General features: G+C 53.3%; 1 protein-coding gene across 3 annotated transcripts in view; it reads left to right on the top strand.

Moving 5' to 3' along the window:
* The first annotated feature begins 198 nt into the window (after positions 1–198).
* EFR3B (EFR3 homolog B) overlaps positions 199–22,139 on the top strand; it is a 40,274-nt gene continuing 18,333 nt past the window's right edge. For 2 of the 3 annotated variants that reach the window (XM_031046671.2, XM_034061068.1), the window contains exons 1-4: positions 9,322–9,428; positions 12,601–12,677; positions 13,709–13,836; positions 17,349–17,499. In XM_031046671.2, the coding sequence (XP_030902531.1) occupies positions 9,335–9,428; positions 12,601–12,677; positions 13,709–13,836; positions 17,349–17,499 (450 nt within the window). In that variant the 5' untranslated portion in view covers positions 9,322–9,334. Of the gene's footprint in view, positions 251–9,321; positions 9,429–12,600; positions 12,678–13,708; positions 13,837–17,348; positions 17,500–22,139 lie in introns of those variants that run through there. The other variant, XM_034061069.1, reaches the window with a different exon arrangement.

Genomic DNA, 22,139 nt, shown 5'->3' with positions numbered 1-22,139 from the left:
GGGTGCCGGGCGGGGGCACGGGGGGGGTGCAGAGGAGGTACCGCGCGTGGGGCCTGGGGCCGGTGCCGCAGGGGCCGCTCAGTGCGGGGCGGGTGCTGCGGGAGGAGCCACGGCCGCGGTGCCGCCTCCCGGTGCCGCCCCCGCCCGGCGCCGCTCGGTGGGGCAGAGCCGGGCCGGGCACCGCCGCCTGCAGCCGCGCCGGGCAGCGCCGAGCCGGGCCGGGCCGGGCCGGGGGCAGCGGCCATGTACGGTGAGTGCCTGCGGGGGGCAGTGCCGGTGGGCCGGGGCCGTGCGTACCCCCCGCTTCATGGGGACTTGGGCTCGTCCCCGCCCCGGGGCTGGGTTGTGCGGCCCCCGGGGCCCGGTTAGGGGCTCTCCCGTTCCAGGGCAGGGCGACCTCATTGTTTGTAGGGCTGTGCGCCCCCACTTACTGGGGGTGACTCCTCTTTGGGGTGGGTGACATCTCTAGCCTATGTATAGCACTGTGAACCCGGCGTTTACCGGGGTGATCCTTCTTTGTGTTTGAGCGGACCGTTGTCGTTTGCATGGCAGTGCACCCCCTAAGTTACTGGGGGGGTCACCCCCTGTTTGGGTTTGGGGCAGCCTTGGTCCTAATATAGACCTATGCATCTCTGTAGCTACTGGAGGTGACCCTTCTTTGAGTATGGGGGGAGACCTGGGTCTTTTGTGGAGCTGTGCATCCCCCCAGTTTCTGCAGGGTGTCACCTTTTGGGGGGCTGGGACACACGCTGTGGTCCCATAAAGGGCTGCAAACGCACTCTCTATCACTGGGGCATTTTCCTGGGGCACCAACTCCCCAGGCTGGGAACACCTTGCCTGAGAGCCAGTGACCCCCATACTGCTTGCGATCACCCAGCCCATGGCATGGGCAAGCCTTGAGTCCTGTATAGGGCTCTTCAGCTCCACCTGGTTATTTGGGAGGTGGAGGGGGGGAGGTTTAGGATGTCACTTTTCACCCAACTGGGGGACTTTGGCTCTGTATCCATCCACCTCCTTGCAATAGTGGGGAGCTGCCAGGTCCTTGGTGTAGAGCAGACCCCATCCCCATCTGGGCCCATTCACCTTGAGGTGTTTGGGGTTCGCTGCCCCCATGCAGTGCTGTCTCTGTTGTCACCACTCTGTACAGTGTGGGCATATGTGATCCCCCGTGCGTGGCAGGGTGATAGCGGGTCTGTAATGGGGAGCAGCTGGTGGAGCAGCTGGCGGCCCCCCCGGCCCGGGCAGCGGCGCGCTAAGCTGCTGGGAGCTTTTGGGAAGGGCGGGGGGTGGCCGGGTGGCTTTTAAATGCTCACCACCCGCTGCCCGAGCATCCTTCCAGGGCTGTCAGCGCTGTGCGAGGGGCACCAGGAGGGAGCCTCTGGCCAGTGCCCTTCCTGGGGGGGCTCCCAGCCCACCCCGGGGGCTGTGGGGTCACCTCGGTGCTGTTGGCTGAGCCCCCTTCTCTGCGAGGTGCTGTGGTGCCAGGGGTGAGTGCGCAGCGGGATGTGGCAGGAGGGAGATGGGTGGGCAGGGTGCCAACCCCCGGGTGATGGGGGTGTTCATGTGGGGGCTTAATGGGGTGTATGCAGATAGGAGGTTGTGAGATGCGCTGGGATGCGGCTCCTGCCTTCCGCAGGGAAAGAGCGGAGCTGGTGGGCTTGGGGAGCACAGCTCTTTCTAGCGGGGCTGGGATGGAAGGAAGCTGAGGCAGGATGCAAGGGTTACATTTCTTGTTCCTTTTCTCTCTGCCTCACGATGCTGACTCCTCCATGGCCTCCGTTGAGTCATTCAGGTCTTTTAGCTGGTATTTTTCCACCCGCAAAACGAGGGGGATGCCTCCCCCCTTAACTTGGCTGTGCAGCCTGCAAGGAGCCTGCTGCATGCCCCGGGGACATGGTCCCGCATGCTGGGGTTCTCTCACCTGCTCCCACTGCAGCACTCTGTCTGCTGTGGGATGGTTGGTGATGCTTTCCTAGCAGGACAGCAAGTCCCACTGCCTGAACAGTCTGGCCAGTGCCCTTTCCCTCTGTCTTGCTCAGGGCTGTAGCATCCAGTGGAGCTTGGGCTGATTTTGGCTGGGGGGGAGGGGGGGCTGTGGGTTCTTTTGGCTGCTGGCAAACGGGAATTTGCAGGGAGCTGTTGTCATCATCTGAGCAATTTGCAGCAGCCTGGAGCAGGTGGTAATCTTCCCTGCTGGGGAGCTGCAGGGCACCCCAGCCCCTCTGCAGCCCTGGGGGAGAGCTGAGCCATGGGACCCCAAAAGCCCTGCCAGCCCCCGATATCACTTTAATGATCTGTCCTGAGGTGTGTGACATGCTCTGGTTGTCCCCTGGGACTCTGGCTGCATGGCCAGCCTATCTTGACAATGGGGAATGCCACGTTGGACCATGGCACCTCTTACCCGCAGGTGACCCCTCTGCTAGCATCTTAAGGAAGCCCCTGCTCCAAAATACCCAGTGTCTCCTTAGGGTGGGCAAAGCATCTCTGGGGACCTGAATGTGACTTTGAGGACAAAAGCCAGACTGTCCCTTTTCTGGTAGTGCTCCTGCCCAGGCACTGCTGTGGCTTGTGTTCCTGGAAAGCATCCAGGAGCTGGAAAGCTCTGTGGGATACTTTGGATGAAAGTTGCATTAGGAATGCACAGGATTATCGGTATCTTTTTAATCTCTCTTTTAACTGTCTCTTGGCCTGGGCAGAAGGGTTAGATAGGTGACAAGGGATGATTTTTGCTCCATGAACAGGGCAAAGCAGTGCAGGACACTTGTACATGATGGGGGAGACCCACTGCCTCCCTGGGAGATGGTCAGAGAGGCAGCATGGGGGGCACGGGCCACCCTCCTGTCCTTCACATCCCCTCTAATCCTGCAGCACTGGCACCTCACACTAGGCTGGTGTTTGTGTGTGCAGGGCAAGAGTGGTGTGCTTGGCATGGCTGTACCTGCACCCGTGGCTTGTGGGGTGATGTTATGGTGGTGGCCATGCACGTGGAGCAGGGTTACTGAGGATTGTGTGCCTGGTTTCAGCCCAGATTCAGTTTCCTTTTGTGGTCACCAGTGAAAATGCGGGAGCCAAGGTCTGACCAGCCTCCTGGGTGCAAACTGCAGCTTTGTGAGCTCAGCCTTCAGGTCGATGCTCCCATCTCCGATGGGAGCTCACTGTCCTGAGCTGGGCTTGAGGGTTAGCTGCACCACGGGAGATTTAGCACCATGGGAGCTGGGGTACTGTGACCAAGCTTTGGCTGTCAAGAGAACACCGTTGCCCCATGCTCAGGGGCTGTGCGATGGCCCCGGCTGCAGGAGAAGCCCAGTGCTTTGTGTACTCAGCTGCCAGCAACCTTCCCGCTCTGCTGCCGTCTCCAGGAGGCTGGGCTTTAATTCAGAAATATGTGCAAAAGGCAGAGCGAGCTCCTTGGGCTGAAAACACTGCAGGAGCTGGAGGGAGAGCATAGCGGGGAGAAAGGAAGCTGCGGAGATGGGATGGGGATATGTTTCCATGGGGGGCTTCCCACTGAGGCTTGTCTGCAAGACCCCTGCCATGCTTTTGGTGCTGATGAGGAGGCAGCATGTGTCAGAGCAGCATCAGGAAGCCTTTGGGAGCTGTATCCCAACTCACCACAGTTTGTTTCCTCTACACTTCCTTGCTTTGCTTTCTGGTTGCCTGCACGAGCTGTCTCCTCCCACATCAGCAGAGCTGGAAATAGAGAAGGTTCCCTTTTCTTTCTCTTGGCAGCAGCTGGAGCAGGGGAAATGAGGTTTTTCGGGTACCCAGGGAGGAGGTGGTGCCAGTGGTGGGTGCCAGCAAGGTCCCTGTGAGCTGTCTGAGTGCCACTGAGTCACAGCCAGCAGCCGCGCGAGCGGATGGGTTTTGCGCTAAATAAATAGCACTTGGTGGGACTGGATGGCTCAGCAGGGGAATGTGAAATGCAATTAAACTGCTTTTTTCTTTTTTTTTTGGCTTTTTTTTTTTCCTTCTATGCTTCTTAACTAATTGATCTGCAAATTAATTCAGTGCTCATAAAGGAAAAGGGGCTATTTATGGTGCCGGCAGCACTGGGGGCTTTCCTGAGCCACCCAACTGCGATCCTCATACGGGTTTATGTTGCACCTCAGTATCTGTGGCTAAGTCCAGTTAGTTTTATCCTGGTTCATTTCCAGGTGGTATTGCTGTATCCAGGCAGGATTTGACCCCTGCAGTGAATCATATAATCATAGAATCGGAGTGGTTTGGGTTGGAAGGGACCCTAAAGCTCATCTAGTCCACCCTTCCTGCCATTGCCAGGGTCACTTTCTGCTAGACCAGGTTTTTCCAAGCCCCATCCAACCTGGCCTTGAACACTGCCAGGGATGGGGCAGTCACAGCTTCTCTGTGAAGATGAAGACTCCTCTGTCTGGAGTAAATGCTAGAGGAGACTGTGCCAGGCCAGGAGCTGGCGTTGCTCACCTCAAAACTCATCAAGCCTGACCTCTTAAGGACTCTGGCAGTTGCTTGCACCATCAGAAATTGCATGAGAAAACGCACTTGCAGAGATGCTCTGCTCTGGGCTGAGCCCTTTGCAGTGCTGTAGCTCTGTTGCTTTGCCTTTTGGATTGGAGCTGCTCGCACTTGGCAGGGAGTGTGAACAACTCAGATGAGGCTGGAGAGAGAAAGTATGTCCCATCACATTTCTGTCTATCTGTAAATGAGGATGTTCAGTCAGATTTTCTGCCAAAACCTAAAACTGACTGTGGGCTTTAATGTAGCCTATGTTGGGGAAATAAGAAACAACAGAAATGTATGTGGTCAGCATCTCACAAGGGTCCTTACTGTGTTATTTATTCAATGTGCAAAACCGGGCAGAGGGTATTGCATGGTTGTTTTGGATTTTGTTCTCTAAAAACCTTTCAAAATTGCAAATATTCCCATGTTATCATAGAATAACCTGGGTTTGAAAGGACCTTAAAGCTCATTCAGTTCCAATCCCCTACCACAGGCAGGGACACCTCCCACTAGACCAGGTTGCTCCAAGCTCTGTGCAGCCTGGCCTTGAACACTGCCAGGGATGGGGCAGCCACAGCTTCTCTGGGCACCCTGTGCCAGGGCCTCAGCACCCTCACAGGGAACAACTTCGTAAGATCTCATCTCATTCTCCCCTCTTGTCAGGTTAAAGCCATTCCCCCTTGTCCTGTCCCTACAGGCCCTTGTCAAAAGCCCCTCTCCAGCTTTCTTGTTAACCCCTTTAGGCACTGGAAGCTGCTCTAAGGTCTCCCTGGAGCCTTCTCTTCTCCAGGCTGAACAAGCCCAGCTCTCTCAGTCTGTCTCCACAGCTGAGGTGCTCCAGCCCTCAGAGCATCGTTGTGGCTTCCTCTGGACTCACTCCAACAGCTCCACATCCTTCTCATGTTGTTGCCCCAGAGCTGGATGCGGGACTGCAGGGGGGATCTCACCAGAGCAGAGCAGAGGGGGAGAATCCCCTCCCTCAGCCTGCTGGTCACACTGCTGGTGATGCAGCCCAGGACACGGTTGGTTTCTGGGCTCAAGCGCACACTGCTGGGTCATGGGGAGCTTCTCACTGACCAACACCCCCAAGTCCTTCTTGTCAGGGCTGGTCTCAATCCAGTCTCTGCCCAGCCTGTGTTTGTGCTTGGGACAGCCCTGACCCAGGTGCAGGACCTTGCACAATGTCCTGGGCTTTTCTGTTGCACCCATCTCTGCACAGGGCAAGGCCCTTGACTTGCAAAATGAACCTGGTTCTTAATTAAGCAGTTTTCAGAGGCTGGCACTGATGCTGAGTGGACCCTCAAACCCACCAGAGCTTCCACACCTACATGATTACATGGTCCAGATGGGACACACCATGGCATTGAGACAACGGGTGAACGCCTCGCATTGAGGAGCTACATCAAGGCCACAGTTTGAGTGATTTTCCTCCTATTTAAGCTCGTTTTCTCTGCTATGTGTTGTGTAATGAAACCAGGCACCCATTAAGGCGCTTAACTCCCCTTCTCCCCTCACATTGGCACTGCCGGCGTGCCAGATATGTAACACAAACCTCACAACATGCAGCTCGGACCTTAATGGGTGGTTTTCCCTCTGTGTCCAAAAGGGCTGGTGTGGTCTTAATGCTCAAATCTAATCACTGCTGTGAAATATTAATTAATCTGGCTGCTATTGAAGCTCTGTGTGTGTGCTGCGGTGCTGGAGCGGCAGGCTCGGCCAAGCAGTGGAGTGTGGATAATGGAGAGCCAAATCCATTGCTGGTGTAAGCTGGCAGCGGGGCTGATTTACATTCCACCACTCACCATGGAGTTGTTAAAGCTAGATTCGATCCTAATGTGCCTTGAGCTGTTTGCATTCGGAAAGGGGCCGATGGCAGGGTGTTTGGGCAGATCCAGGTGGGATTCAGGCATACTGGCACCATCATGGATTCAACCTCCAGAGCAGCTCCCATTTGGGGGGTCCCTGCACAGAGCTGTATGCTGGGGTTCTGTGTGGAGCTGTTTTGCACCCCACAACCGCGGTTGCCCCAGCGAGCCCCGGCTGTGTCAGTGGAAGGGAGGCGAGAGCATCGCGTGGAGATGTGCCAAGGGGAAGCTGCAAATTTAATTGCTGAGCTAAAAGGCTGTGAGCCGACGATGGCTCCGAGTGGGCTGCAGGCGATGTCTGGGTGAGCGCTTCCCTCTCCAGCATGCTCCTGTCCATCCCATTCAGCCACATGAGAAATATGTCCTGGCAGCGGCAGCCTTGGCTCGCCAGTCTCCGGTATCTCTGCTCTTCCTTTGCTGTTGGTGCCTTGAACTATTTTGCTGTACTTTCATGCTGGCATCAAGAGACAGAGCTCCCTATGATGAGCCCTCAAAGGTTTGGGTCTTCTGCAGTGTCCTAGGAAGTGTTCCTGCTCACAGCTGAGCTGTCAGCTGTTATAACACCCCCACTGCAGATGCTGACTCTTGCCAAAGGACACTAGGATGAGTGGCAATTAGTGACTGGGGAAGGGAACAAGCCACAGCCATGCAGCCTGAGCTGTTCAGGAATCATGGAATCACAGAATGGTTTGGGTTGGAAGGGATCTTAAAGCTCATCCAGTTCCAACCCCTCTGCTATGCGCAACCCCTTCCTCTAGACCAGGTTGCTCCAAGTCCTGTCCAACCTGGCCTTGAACACTGCCAGGGATGGGGGAGCTACGAACATCAGGACATTGTTCTGATATACAGAGCTGCGAGGGCGAGCTGTGTTTAGCCACCTCCCCAGTTCTTTCTTCCCTGCTAGAGGTGGTAAAGGTCCCACATCTTTTCATAGCTGCTCTTTTCCAACAGCTCTTCTTTGCACCGGACTGATCTGAACTGCTTGATCTGGTTCCCCTCCTGACTTAGGGGCTGCCATTGCCCTGTTCCCAGCACTGCATGCTGCAAGGAGGGTGCTGGGCTGCATTTTAATTGGTGCCCAGTGTGTTTGGCTCTCTTAAACACGATTAGAGAGAGATTTACTGGCTTGCTTTACAGCTCTGCCTGCCTGTGGGGTTGCACTGATTTACACAGGGATCTGCCCTGCCTCTGTGAGGGTGCACATGGAAGCTGGCTGGCACAGAAGCTGGGTATTTAATGTAGAGGTTTTCCTGCCTCTTAAATTGGTGGCAGGAGCTCTGAGGAGCCTGAGCGAGCCTTTTCCTTGGGGAGCTCCCAGCCATGCTTGCTTATGGCTCCAGGCTTTCCCCTGGCAACAGCTTTCAGGGAGGAGGTCTGCAAGCAGTGCCCTAGATCTTTCTCAGTGCCCACCATCCTTGCAGCACTGAGCTTGTCCCTTCTCTCTGCCAGCATCACTTGTTTCATCCCTTGGCTCATATTTTTCCCTCCTTTACCATGGTCTGGGGCTCCTCACTCCATCCCTCTGCTCACCCTGAGGTGTATGGAAAATAAAGCTCATTGGTCTCTGGGCCAGCTTGGATGTTGCTCAGTGGCATTTCTAACACATAGCAGGGAGACTTCATCCTTTTCCCCAGTCAGGCTCACCCAGTGGGTGCTAAAGAGCTGAGGGAGTCAGAGGATGAGTATGAAGGAGACTCTTGCATAAATGAGATTTTGCTAAGCAGATTAGGGAAAGGTCTCTGGTTCAGTGTAGGGCTTGGAGGATGCCAGGGCTGGGCTGGCAGTACAACCCCTGCCTTCAGAGTGGTGCTTGCCTGGGGTTAAGAGAGTGACCTTCATGGGATATTAGGTTTAGTGAGGGATTTTGCATGATTTAATTAAGATTTATTTGCAATCAGCTGAAGTGCCTTTATGAAGTAAATTCTAGGCATCAGATAATATGGCCCTAATGTTTTCCAGCCATGCTTATTGCCAGGATGCTGTTAAAATGGTAAGAGGGGAGTTAATGAGGAAAGGTTTAAGGTTGGAGCACCGGGAGTGTGAGGTCATTCTGGCAGGTGAGCTGGGCCTGTGTCCCATTCTCACCTGGTCATGCTGGATCCCAGAATTCCCAGTTACAGCTGGTACCACTGAACCACCCTCCTGGAGGCACATGCAGTGAGTTTTTCTGAGTGCCTCGGGGCTCAAGCCAGTTGACCAGCTAAGTGGGGGTTATAGGAGTGAGCAGCAGTCGCTGGGACTGAAGGACTGTAATTATCCCCAATTAGATCGACTTTCTCAGAGCTGAGCTGAAGCAAAAGACCCTTTTGGCTTGCTTTGTCCCCCTGCAAGAGCACAGATGTGACCTGCTGCAGCTGAGAGTGGTGATGAAGAGTGGGGTGCCCCAGGCTGAGGTGACACATGTAGCTGTGGGAGCCAATGTCGCTTCTTGGTTTCCCACCTTATTCCCTCCATAGGGAGAGGGTCGAGTCACGTTTCTCTGTGCCTCTATTTACCTAATCTTTGAGAAAACCCTTATCCTTGGTTCCCGCTGCCAGCAGGAGGAGAGCGTGACGCACCGTGCGGGTCCATGCCTGCGTCTCTATCGCATCCCCTGATGCTGTTTCGGGGTCGGCTCCGACCTGCGGAACCTCCCCCCCTTGTTAGTGCTGCCCACGAACGACCGATGCTTCCTGTGCCCTGCGGGAGAGCTTTGGGCTCAAGGGACCTTGAAAAGCTGCCCCCATTCCCTCGAAATTCCCAGCTCCGCGGCCACCCCCGCGTACCGGTGCAGACGCGGGCAGAGCAAAGCCAGCGCCGTTCCCAGCTGCCATCGGAGCCGCCTCGGTGACTCAGCAGCCGTGCTGAAAGCTCCCTTATTTATTTAAACGGCTGCTCCCGCTCGGCTCAGCATCTCCTGCAGGGATGCTGCCGCTGGGCCGGCTCCGGCCGCCTCTCGGCGAGGAGGAGAGCGGTACCCGGCACCCCCAGCCCCCCGGTGCGCTCCGGACGCGATGGCTTTGACTACCTGGGCTCTCGGCCCCGCGCTGCGGCTCTGTGCCGCCGGCCCTGTCTGCTCCTGGGAGATGCTGCACGTGGCCGGAGCAGGTACCTTCTCCTGGCTTTGCTTTTCCATAGCGTGTTGGGTTGGATTTCCTGGGAGGGGGAAGCTGCTGTGGCTGCCGATAACCTTTGGTGTCATCTTTCTATTGTTTTAAATACCTGGTGCCAGGCTGGGCTGGAGGAACGCATTGTGGCTGCAGGGTTTTGTCCTCGCAGGAGGGATGCTGCCGGTCAGTGCCTTGCTCAGGGCAGGAGCTGTGGATGCAGTGGTGCTGGTGCAGGGGTGCAAGGTGCATGGGGTCAGTGTGGTGGATGCGAAAGGAAACCAGTGTCTGGAAAAAGAAAAGTCTGTCCGAGACCCTTGTCAGTAGCCAGGATGGGGGAGTTGTTGCTAGCCCCGGCATTAGGGTTTGGTGCTGTGGGGGGGTCCTGTATAGACCAAGCAAAAGGCTGATTTCAGCTCTGGCATCAGGACCAGGCTTAGGTTTGTTGCTCTCTGGAGAGTGCTTGGAGTGGGAGAAATAAAACAAAGGAAAATCTGCCTCTTTCCTCAAGGTCTGTGTCATTTATATTCTGCTTTTTTAAGGACTTACAGTCTTCCTGTCTGTGCCTACGTATGCCTGTGCTGGGCAAAACCAACAGAAAGCAAGGGTTTGGAGCAGGAAAGTTTCTCATTTCTCTTGGTTTCATGCAAGCAGAGTGAAAGAGACCCTTTCTGTGCCTTGCTGCAGTGAACTCAACCCTCTTACTAGACATCAGGGAGTCTCACCTGGAGACATTGCAATGCAGGAGACTCTGTCCTTCTGCTGGGCCATGGTGGGATCTTACACACCAGTGTCCTGATGTGTTTTGGATTGAACAATGTTCCTGCCTTCCCTGTCTGGACCATGTTCATCCTCCTGCCCTGTGGAACTAATGGGGCACCTGGGTCCCCTTTGCAGACAGGCACTTCAGGACTTCACCTCTCCCCTGCTGCTGCTTTCTTTAGATGAAACCTTAAAAATCTCCTCTGTCTGGAAGAAGAGGTCGTGTTAGGTGAGAGGGAAAGCATTACATTTAATTATGCAATTATTATTGATGGGATGTGTGCTGAGTCTGCTTTACAGCTTCATTCATCAGGGTGAGGGTGATGGATTGGGAGCATGGCTGAACTCTTTGCTCCTCTCCCGGGGCTAGGAATGTGCATTAATCCCAAAAGTACTCCAAAGTCACATTTCTGGAGGTGAGATAATAGCCCAGGAGGTTGAAGGGACCTCGCTTTTTGGCTAATGGGATCACTTATGGGGAAACTCTCCAGCTATTTTGCAGGGAGAGCTCCTGGTCCATGCTGAGGCTCCATGCATGTGGCCCTGGCAAGGTGAGATGAGCCATGGTTCCTCGGCTCTCCTGGCCGAGGGGAATTTATTAAGAGCATTCAGGAGATCATCAGGTGCTTGTTTATGTGAATGGCAAACGAGAATTTATTAAGAGGCCAGATTAAAGGTACTTTTGTAAAAGAGCAAAATCGATTGGAGGCAGCAGAGAAGGGAGGAGAGAGAGCAGTGGATACGAGACTTGGAAATATTGGATAGTGGGAAGGTGCGGAGGAGTTGGCAGGGAAAGCATGAGAGATGGAAGGAGCTCTCTGCCACCACTGTGTTGCCAGGGGAGTGCTGGTGCTGGGGACCCCGGGGGGACCCCAAAGCAAGCGGAGGCAGCGCGCTCAGGAAGCGAGCGAGCGCATTGCAGGAAGCGAGCGGTGCCAGTGCCAGGAGCTGGCGCGGGCAGGCGTGAGCTCATGCGTTCCAGTGGGAGCGGTCACCGGCTCCCACCAGCACAGCCTTTGTCCCCCCGGCTTCTGCTTCTCGGTGGTGGTTGCCAAAGAGCAACTCCAAATTACTCACGCTTCCCTGGGCTTGCAAAGGCCGTTCCTTTGGGGTGGCTGACAGCAGTGTCCTTCCATGGGGTGCAGCACCCGAGTAACGCCAGACCCTGGGGAAAAACGCATTGTGCTGGAGCAGGGGGTCCTGGCATGCAAAGTCCTCGGAGCAGTGCTGGGGAGGGGAGAGAATCCAATAATCCTCCCCCCCCCCCTTTCCTTTTCTTAAATAAACAAACTCTGCAGATACTCAGCAGCATCCAGGACACAGGGCAGCACTGGTACCGCTTTATTCAGGGTGGAGGTGCCCACGGATGCTGAACTCTCTGGTGTTCCCATGCTTGGTGCATGTGGGAGCACCATGGATGCTCGAGAGCCAACCTGGACTGCCAGCTGTTCCCAAGCTGAAGATGAGGGGATCCCCAGCTACTGCGGAGGATGTGCTGCTGTTCTGAGAAGCAGGAGATGGCACAGGGAGAAATATCCAGGTTGCAAAGGACCCCTTCCTCCCTTGGCAGCTCCTTGAAAGCAAAGCAGGGGGTCACAGCCACATTTGGGGTATTTGGTGGCTGATTGCATTGCTTGGGGTTGGGATGAGGCTGATGCTTGCCTTTTCTGCCACTTGCTGGCCTGTGGAGTTGCTGCTGTGAGGGGTTTTGGGTGTTGAAGAGGCTGTGCAAGACATGACTTGTCACTGTCAGGTCTGGGTATGGTTGTGTCGGTGTCCTCTGAAACAGGTCATTTGATGATCGCCATAGGGATCAGGGATGGTGGTACAGCAGCCCAAAGGTAGGGTGGCAGTCAAAGGTGTTTGGTGTTTCTCAACAGCTCAGTTTTGGACCTGCAAACAGGAGAATGCATTTTCCTCTCATAGCCTTCATAAGATGCTCTCTTGTCTTTTTCTGTCTTGCTGTCTCCAGCAGCCTGTGCTCTCTTTATCACTCTGGCTTGATGGGGAGCGTGGGGCAGGGTGTGAGGAGTGTGTCCTCGGATGAGTGGTAGGAGAAAAGAACTTTTGGTCTGAGGACCTGCAATAGAGGACCTTGTGAGATAGAGAGGCACAGATTTAGGGGAACTTTGGACATCTTGGTCTCTGGGGGCTGTTTTCTTGGGTGAGAAAAGTAGATAACCCTGCCATCTTACGTCAAATGATGCTGGTCACCAGCCAGTTCCCTGCCTCTCAGCTGTGACTTTCTTCCCTGGTTTGTTTTTTTTTGGCTGCAGAACTCTGGGATGTCACCAGCTTGGTGCCCTGTCGTCTTCCCAGGCTTCCCTGTTGAATCCAAGGTTATGTTCTCCACCAAAGCCCCTTTGTGAGGATTTTGTCCAAGCTGACCGGCTCTGTCTCTTCTCTTGCAGGTGTGTGCGGCTGCTGCGGCGCCCTGCGTCCTCGCTACAAAAGACTCGTTGACAACATCTTCCCTGAGGACCCAGAGGTAAATGAGGCACTGCTCCATGTGCTGCAGCTCTGGTGCTTACACACCAAAGCTTTGGTGCAGGGACATGGTGTGACCTGCCCAGAAACAGCTCCTGGGGGGCAGGTGATCTCTGACATAAGACCATGTCTGCAGGGTTGAGTTTTCCTTTAAAGCTTGCTTGTGAGCAGGAATAAAGAAGCAGCTCCTCCAGCACCATTGGCCTGGAGGGACAGACCTCCTTTCCCAACGGTACTGGGCGGATGCTGAGGATGGAGGGATGGGAGGATGGGGGTCTGGACCTGAAGGTGTACATCCTTCTCTTTGCAGGATGAGAAAAGCAAGGGCTTTCATGGGGCCTCATCCATTCTTTTGAGTTCAAAAGCTGCTTATGCTTCTAGGATGTGAGGAAGCTGGTGCCCTGTTTGCTGCCTCGCTCAGCTGGTCATGGTGAATGCCCTGCCAGCTGTGCCTGGAGCATCCCATATCTGACATCTTTATCTCCTTTTCACAGCCAAGATGGGAAGGCAGTGGAAGAGAGGGGCTCCTGGCTCAGGATAGCAGGACTAGGGTCACCCAGGGAGACAGTGAGCGCCTGTTTTGTCCTGGCACTGGCAGCAAAGCTAAACAAGAGAAGAAGCTGATGCTGAGCCATGTAGGGAGGAGGAAACACTGCAGTTTTCCATGTGCAGGGGACTGGGGCTGGCAGCTTTGCATGCTTGTGTTGTTTGGCCTCAGCAGCCTGGAGGTGTTGATGTCCCTGTCTGCCCCTGTCCCCCTCAGTGCTGGAGCATTGCTAGACAATGGCAAATGGGTTTTGGGGTACTCAATGGAGGCTTGCACTGGGGTCACCCCTGGATGTGGAGCATCAGAGAGCCCTCAGCCAAGGCTAAATGCCGCTCTCATTTGCCTTCCCTTGTGTACAAGGTGTAGGGAAGTGCTGGGATCTGCTCCAAACCTCTGGCATTGCTCCCAAGATTTGCTGCAGAATGCTCCTGATGATTGCTGGGTCTGGGTATGAGGCCATGGTGCCCTGTGTGGTTCTGTTTCAGGATGGGCTGGTGAAGACCAACATGGAGAAGCTGACATTTTATGCCCTGTCTGCTCCGGAGAAGCTGGATCGTATTGGTGCCTACCTCTCCGAGCGGCTCATCCGAGATGTGAGCCGGCACCGATACGGGTAAGGCCTGGGAGGCTGTTTCAGTCACCCCAGTGACTGACATAATGATAGGACACTAGATAGCAGAGGAGGCCTAGGCAGGTGGTGGGACATGTGGGATATGCAGCTTCTGCATGCTCCAGGCTGTCCTGAATGTGTGAGCATGCCGTGACAGACTTGAGCATGTCCTGCCTTCAAAAGGGAGACGTGAGAGAATTCAGGGATGTGCAAACTCCTTGCAAAGCTGCAAGGGACCAGTCAGCCTGGGAGCCATGTCATGTTTCTCTGGCATTGTGCTGTCTGTCTTGAGGAGTCTGTGTGTGTATGGTGTTTGTCCCCAGCAGCAGGACTGCCATCATCAGGAGCCTGTGGCACTCTGCTGGCCTTTAAAAGCCCACACTCTTCTAGAGCCAGATGGAAGTCTGGCTAGGTGTAGGCAAGCAGCTAAACTGTCTGCAACTTGCTGGGAGTTATTTAGGACAAGCTTGCGTGTGTTGAACCCCAAGCACATCTCTACTGAGCTATGGTGACATGGTATAAGTGGGAACAAGGATGAGGGGCAGCGTGTTGACTCTCTTCCAGTAAACACATGGCAGGATGTATTGGGCTGTATGGGGATTGATGTGTTTGCTCTGTCTGGCTGCATGGTCCTGGCTGCCCTGTTGCCTTCATCTTCCTTCCCACATCACTTCCAGCAAGGCTGTGCCATGTTTACTGCAATGAGGGCAGTGCCTGTCTGGAAATAGCTGTCTGCCCTCATTAGAAACTCTAGGGGAGCTTGGGAGGGCTCCTTCCCTTTGAAATAGCTCCTGGATTGATTCTTGTTGTCTCCTGAAAAAAGCCGTGGTAGACAAACACAGCTCAGCTTTGTGGCATGATCTTCAGCCTGCCTTTTATCCTGGGGGAAGAGGAGCTAGCAGCCTGCCTAAGAAGTGTTAAAGTTGGAAAACCTTCAAAGCCTCATCCGCATCGCCCATCATTGGGAGTGACAGGACATTCAAAGCTCTGCCTGATGTTCTGCGGTTAAGTGGATGTTAACAGGCTCTGCTTGCTGTGTTGGGAAAAGAGTTGCTTTCAAAGATTTTTGACATCTAATTACAAGCCTCAGTGGGTGAAGGGGGGAATACATTCCGTCCTCCACTGCCTATGCATATAGACATATAATTGGGTTGGAGCACCAGCTAATTTTCAAAGTCTAACTTTGAAATGCCTGAAATGGGTTTGGATCAGCCTTCTGCTTGTAAGTTGGTGTTGGCTGGAGCAGCAGAGCTGCTGCAGAGACCACATGTGGGCTTCAGAAGAGCAGCAGAGCACGTGGGTTCCTCTAGTGTGTGCAAGATGAAGGTAGACTTGATTTCAGGCCTGTTGGTTGTCACCTTTTTGTTACCTTTATTGCTAAAAGAAGGAAGTGTTCCTGTTTGAGTTTATAGCAATGCAACCCACCATCTGTAAGAGGATGGTTAGAGTAGGTCAGAGGTGACAACTGCGCAGGTGTTTGTTTTCCTTCTTGGTGGCCTGTGTCCAGCTGTCCCCAAAAAGGAAGCCGTGCTGTTGCAATAATATTGGGCACAGAATGCTGTTTTCAGCCTTGTTTCCTATGAGAAAAGAGCCTGATGCTTCATGCTGGTTGTCAGTCACTTCTTCGTACCTTTTTTCCCTCTGGGTCAGATTTAACCCAGTTTGACATATGGGTAGTTTCTCATGGATCCAGGAACAGTTGACTTATTTTTGCAGTGTCTTGAAGAGCTGTAATGGTGCCTGAAGGACAGCCTGCAGTGTGAGCTCCACCGTGCCACAAGACACCGGAGAACCTACTTAAGACTGGAGCCAGATTTCAACAGTTCTGGGGGCTCAAGAGAAGGGATCAGTCTTCCATGTTTTTATCAGCTGGAACTTGGAAGTCCAGGGGTTTATCAGACCCCTCCTTTTACCCTGAGAGGGCAGTTACCTCAGCAGTTCCCCTTGAATGTGCAGATAGAGCTGGTGTGAGTAGATGGGCAGCTCCCGCTTGTCTTGCTGTTGGTGAGCTTGGTACTTTTGGGTTTCCATCTTGCAGCATAAGCTGGTGGCTGCTTCATGCTACCCAGGCTGCAAATCCAGCTGTGCAATGAGCTGGCTCAAAAAATGGAGCTTAGAGGAGGAATCATGCTTGATGTCAAGAGATCTGGGATTTCTACCTCCAGCTTTCAGCCATGGTAGGAGATTGGGTCTTGATGTGAGCGGCCAAGGTACAAAGATTCACAGCTGTGTGGAGAGCAGAAGCCAAAGGGAAGTGGTAAGGAGCTGTAAAGCTTGTTTTATTCCCAGTGTCCTGGTAGCAGGTCCTTGTCAGGTGTTTGGGTACTCAGAGGTCTTGTGAGAAGAGCAGGAGCTGTGAGACTTGGTGCAATGACCAGTTGTTGGTTTTCTATATTCTAGCCATTTCCTGCCCAGAGTACTCAAAGGCCAGGATTTGCTTCTCCACTGGGCTTTGTGCAGTGGGTGAGCAGCAGCTGGAGGTCAGTGTGATCACTGCAGAATTTATCTGTACAGGAGCTCATGCCACTTTGTTGGCAACAGACCAAATGCTGTTGATGTAGGAAGAGCTGCAGGACCAGCGTGCAGACAGGCTTTGCCAGAGCAAATGGACTGATTTGTTTTGAAAATGTGAAGCAACACCTGACAAATTCTTCAGTCAGCCCATGCAAACCCCATGAAATTCAACAAGGTGAAGTGCAAGCTCCTGCATCTGGGTTGGGGTGACCCAACCACAAATACAGGCTGGATTGAGAGCAGCTGTGAGAAGCACTTGAGGGCATTGGTTGATGAGAAGCTCAACGTGACCATGATAGTGTTCAAGGCCAAGCTGGATGGGACTTTGAGCAATCTGGTCTAGTGGAAGGTATTGCTGCCCATGGAAACTTGTCATCTCTGTATCAGGCACCCAGTTGAGGTTTATCACTAGGCACAAGGTTTTCCAGCTTCCTCTCAGAGGCAGGCATTGCAGAGCCTGGTTTAATAAATAGCCTGGAAGATGCATTGTGGCAGCTTGCAGCATAGCCAGCTGCCAGAGGGTGGTTCTGCAGAAGCTTCTGCAGGTATGTATATGGTTTGGTGATATGAATATGCTTTGTAGGGTTGCTTACTTTAGACAGAGCTTTTCTGGAGCACATCTGCCTAATTCTGAGTTATCCCTGGCCAGGACCAGGTGTTCTACAAGAACAGTTTCCTTTGATGCTGAGCCCACCCTGTACAAAGTCCACTGTTCCCTCGCAGAATATAAAGACCAGTTCAGGCAAAGGAAGCCCATAGACAGTGTGAGGGTAGGTGCAGGGTGTTGATGGTAATCTTGGTCCCAAGGCTGTTGGATCCTCTCTAGGTTGGTGCTGGGTACAGCAAACACTATCTAAAAATATCCTGAGAGTGGTTTGGGTGTAAAAGCGGTTGCTGTTATGCTGGTGGGCACCCAGGGGGTTTGGAAGAGGGGAGGAGGATGGATGACCGCAGGCCTAGTCTGCAGCTGGGAAGTGACCCTGGCTTCTGCCCACTCCCAGGTATGTGTGTATTGCCATGGAGGCCTTGGACCAGCTCCTCATGGCCTGCCACTGCCAGAGCATCAACCTCTTCGTGGAGAGCTTCCTGAAGATGGTGGCAAAGCTGCTGGAGTCAGAGAAGCCAAACCTGCAGATCCTGGGGACCAACTCGGTGAGTAGCAGTGCAGCAGGAGGTGGCAATGCCCTCTCCTCTGCTTTCAGCCCTGCTTATCACCACTGTCACCTACAGCACCAAGGCAGGAGACTTTGTTTGGAAGGGATGGAGAGAAGTAGCAGGAGAGGATTTCTGGGGACCCTTCGTGTGTCCTGCCATGCATGAAATTTCCAAGACAATGGCTGTGCTGTGTGTGTGCTGTCCCTCCTTTTTATTGTCTGTGACCAATTGCTGGTCTCTGATCTCTGCCATGCCTTTCTTCTCTTGAATTCAGCTTTTCCTAAATGAGCATGAGGACTCGGGGGCTGTCAGCGGTTTTGCACAATAGACCAACTTAGGAGATGATCCCCATGGATTTTGAGAGCTATTTGTGCTCAGAAAAGGGCTGGCTTAAACAGAGCTGCTACTTGCCATAAATGGCTTAGGTGGACTGGGGATGTGATGATGACACACATAAAATGAGGGGAAAGGTGGAATGAACAAAGTTGAATGAAGAAAGTTGACATTCTCCAGCATACAAACTGCTGATCCTGGTTGAGAGCTAGCTGCCACTTGTGCTTGGCCTTTCTGTTGTTTTTTACTGGGAATACTAGGTGTAAATAACAGCCTGGCTTGTGAGGGCTCTGCCAGTGCCTGGTAGCTTGTCTTGGACAAGCAGCATCTGTCGTTGCTGCTTTATAAGAGCTGGGGTTTAGATGGCACAGATCATCCTGTGGGCAGGAGGGTGGACTGAATTGATGCTTTCTCTTGTGCCTTGGAAACACATAGACAGCTAAGCCCTAAGCTTTTACCAGTTGCCAATGGCACCAAACTGAGTGGAGAAGAGGATGTTTTGGAGAGTCACCCTGCAGAATGAGTTGGACAGACTGGAAGAACGGGCTAACAAGAACCTTATGGAGTTCAACATGGACAAGTGTAAGGTCTTACACCTGGGTAAACACAATCCAGGAGTGCAATACAGTCTGGGATCTACCTGGCTGGGATGCAGCTCTGCGGAAAAGGTCCTATGGGACACAAGCACAGTGGAGCTGCACCTCTATGGGAGCTGCTGGCATGGAGTTGGGGAAGGGAGAGCCCTTGCTGCAGGGCCTCACAGTGCCACAGCAGAGGCTTCAGCAGACCAGCCCCAACACAGGCATTGGGTCAAGGCAAGACAGAGCCCTGCCTTGTGTTTCCTGCACATATGGAACAAACCTCCCATGTTCTAGCACACATGGAGAGGAGGGGTGGTCATGGAATCATCACAGGCTGGTTTGGGTTGGAAGAGACCTCAAACCTTAGGCAGGGACACCTTCCACTAGACCAGGTTGCTCCAAGCCCCTGAGGTCCAACCTGGCCTTGAACACTGCCAGGGATGGGGCAGCCACAGCTTCTCTGGGCACCCTGTGCCAGGGCCTCAGCACCCTCACAGGGAACAACTTCTGCCTAAGATCTCATCTCAATCTCCCCTCTGTCAGGTTAAAGCCATTCCCCCTTGTCCTGTCCCTACAGGCCCTTGTCAAAAGCCCCTCTCCAGATTTCTTGTTAGCCCCTTTAAGCACTGGAAGCTGTTCTGAGATCTCCCTGGAGCCTTCTCTAGGCTGAACAAGCCCAGCTCTCTCAGCCTGTCCTAGGCCACAGATAGGTGTTTCCTTAGCACTGCTGTCATTGCAGTCAGGAATTGGGAGCAAGTGTTTTAATGAGGAATCCAGATCAGGAATGACGGTTTAGTGATGGTTTGGGTTGGTTTTTTTTTCCCCTCTGAAGCGTGGCAGCATTCACAGGGCAAATAGCACAGAAAACTTGAGGGCTTTTGTAGAAAAGTGACTAATGATAATGAGACACTTCTTGCTGTATCTGCTAATGAGGAATGTGCCTCAGGCTCGTGCTTAATTAGAGGGTGCTGTCTGAAGCAATCTTCACAATAATGGAGCTGATGGCAAAGGCAGGAGGAGGTTGTTTATAGAAACCTGCTCCAAGTGAGTCATTCTCCGTGGTGCGAAATCTCGCCTTAGACACATCTCCCTCCTCACGCAGAGCCAAGGCTGATCCCAAGTTGCTGTGGTGGGGCTGATCCCAGGACCAGCCTGCCAGGCTCCATGGCCGCAGCGCTGGAAGCGGCAGGGAAAATCCAGCATCCCATGATCACTATAACTCCATCCTATAATCCCCAGGGTGAACATATGGAGCTGGAGTTTAAATCCACTTTGCTTTCTCATCCTCGTTAGGAGTCTGCTGGGCAACCTCCCCTCTTTGGGTAGCAACCATCTAATTTCCAGCTCAGTGTCATTCCCATTTTATTTTTCCTCAAACCACCATTGATCTTTCATTTAAACAGCTCTTCCCCCGCCTTGATGTTTCTCTTCTGATGTATTTATGTCTGATGTATTTATAGGTAGCAGCATTATCCCTTCCCAGCCCTTGTTTTGCTTCTCCAAGGCAGCCGCGCTCCTCGCATCTTCCCTGCGCTTGCTCCCTGCTCCCAGCCGTGTTTCAGCTGGAGCCTGTTGGCTTCAAGCAGGGGAGCCCTAAGCTGCCCAGCCCTGCACCCCCTCAAACCACAGCAGAAATCTGTTGTGTTTCAATGTTTTAAACAGTTTTCCCAGTGGAAATCCCACGTGAAGCTGTAGAGCAGCTTTTCAGCTGGGTTGTGGTGCCTGTTAGTGGAGGTTTCTCTGAAGGTTCAGTGCCTTCTTTCCTGCTGGCCCAACTCTCCCTGGGACATTTCCATATGTCCTGGTGCTGCTTTTAGCCACTGGGTATGGATTGGCAGTGGGACCAGGGTGGGCATCTCCCATAATTGCTGCTTGGTACAGCATCCTTGTAGGGACAGCCAAGTCTTGGAAAAATCCAACAGTCTGAGCAAATGGGAGACTCCTAAAAATGTCCTATAGATGGAGGAAAGAGAGGCTTTAGGGCTGGTTTTTCTCTGTTCTAGGCTGCTTTTTACAAGTTCTGGTCCTGCCAGAAGCGGTGAAAATGGATACAGAGAAGGCAGCAGCCTCCAGCTGTTGGCAGATGTGAACAATGTGCTGCATCCAGTGTCACTGGGCACAGCTGTGGGAAGACTGTTGCCCCAGGGCAGAGGAGGGCAGGGTTCACTGTGACTGGGAGCCAGCCGGAGAAGCTGCCCTTGGGGCAGGGAACTGAACCAAGGTGCTGCTGGTGTGGATGTGTGAGCTGGCAGTCCTCAGGGCCTTGGCAGATTCAGGAGCTCTGATGAGGTGGCCCTGTTTGGTGTCCTGATGATACAAAATGAGCTCCCGTCTTCCGTGTGGCTGTGTGATTGATACTTGCAGATACTGGCTCCAGAGAAGCTGTTCTCTTCCTTGATTTCATGATGCTTCATAGCCACGGGACACTTGGAACAGTTCTCTTGGGATGCTTGAAACAGCTCTCCCGGAGCTGCTGTGGAGAGCCCCATTACTGCTCCTCACTCTGCACCCTGCCCTTGCCTTCAGTTGCACATAGAGCTGCTGTGAGCTTAAAATAGCCACTTTGTGTGCTGCCTGATAGAGAGGTTTCTTATATAACAGCCCTGCATTTTTCTGGTGAGTAAGAAGAGTTTATCAGTTGGAGCCAGTCCCTGTGCCCTGGGAACAGTTCCTGGCGGGGCTCAGCAGCTCCTTTGCTTGCGCAGAGCCAGCCCTTGCAGCTGACATTATTAATAGCCTGGCACAGTGGGTGCATGATAATCAGTGTCTGTGTGATGCACTGGGATGCTGGGCTGGCTTTGCCAGCTGTGGAGGGGCACTGGTGGGCCATTTGCCTGCTACTCTCCTGGTGGGGCTGGATGCCAGCAAATGCAGAGAGCAAGAAGTGAGAAAAACCTGCGGGTAGGGTTGGGGTAAAGAAGGAGCTCCTGGGCAGCATGGCATGTCCAGAGGGTGCTGAGCACCCTAAGAAGTGCCAGGTGGACAGGTAACCCCTTGGAAATAGGCTGGGTCTCCTAGCTGGAAGAGGGACCCAGCAGTTATAGAATCATAGAATCACAGAATGGTTTGGGTTGGAAGTGACCTTAAAGCTCATCCAGTTCCAACCCCACTGACATGGGGGATACTTTGCTTTTATTAGGATAATGGTATTCCTGAGAGTTATCTTAGGCTACTGGACTTTAGAGACCTAATTCTTTGTGTATCATATGATGCCCATCTTGCCCAGCTCTACCATCAGGACCCACATGAAGTCACTTTTCACCTCTCTTCTGTGGCTGTATGCCACAGAAGTGGCACCTCTTCAATCTCTCATGAAGCTTGTTCCTTGGCAGAAGGATGTGGGTGCTGCCTGGAGACCCTGCTCCCATTGCAAAGGGCTTTCCTGGCTATGAGTAAGTTAGGGAATTAAGAAGAAAGCTTGCAAACATGTTTGTCCTTTCTTCCTCCTAAATTCTTTCCCTGAAAGCTTAGCAGCCAGATCTGTTGGTCAGCTGGTATTTCTGGCAAGCTCCGCACCTCTTGGCAGGGATATACTGGAAAGGAGCAATGGGACCTTGTGCTGTTTGGTGCTGCGGGCGAGATCTGGGATGTGGTTAAGAACCTGCTCACGGTTGGTTTATCCACTGGCACTTCCAAGGTTGTTTTCACCCCTGCAGCAGTGTTTGGGAAGTGTTGGCTGGGTTTTATTGCCATCTGGAAGGATGAAAAGAAGCTGCGGGCAAA

The sequence above is a fragment of the Melopsittacus undulatus genome, chromosome 3 (genome assembly GCF_012275295.1).
Source record: "Melopsittacus undulatus isolate bMelUnd1 chromosome 3, bMelUnd1.mat.Z, whole genome shotgun sequence".
In the NCBI taxonomy this organism is placed as follows: Eukaryota; Metazoa; Chordata; class Aves; order Psittaciformes; family Psittaculidae; genus Melopsittacus; species Melopsittacus undulatus.
The sequence above is the reverse complement of the archived record's forward strand: the minus strand, read 5'-3'. Positions and strand labels throughout refer to the sequence as shown.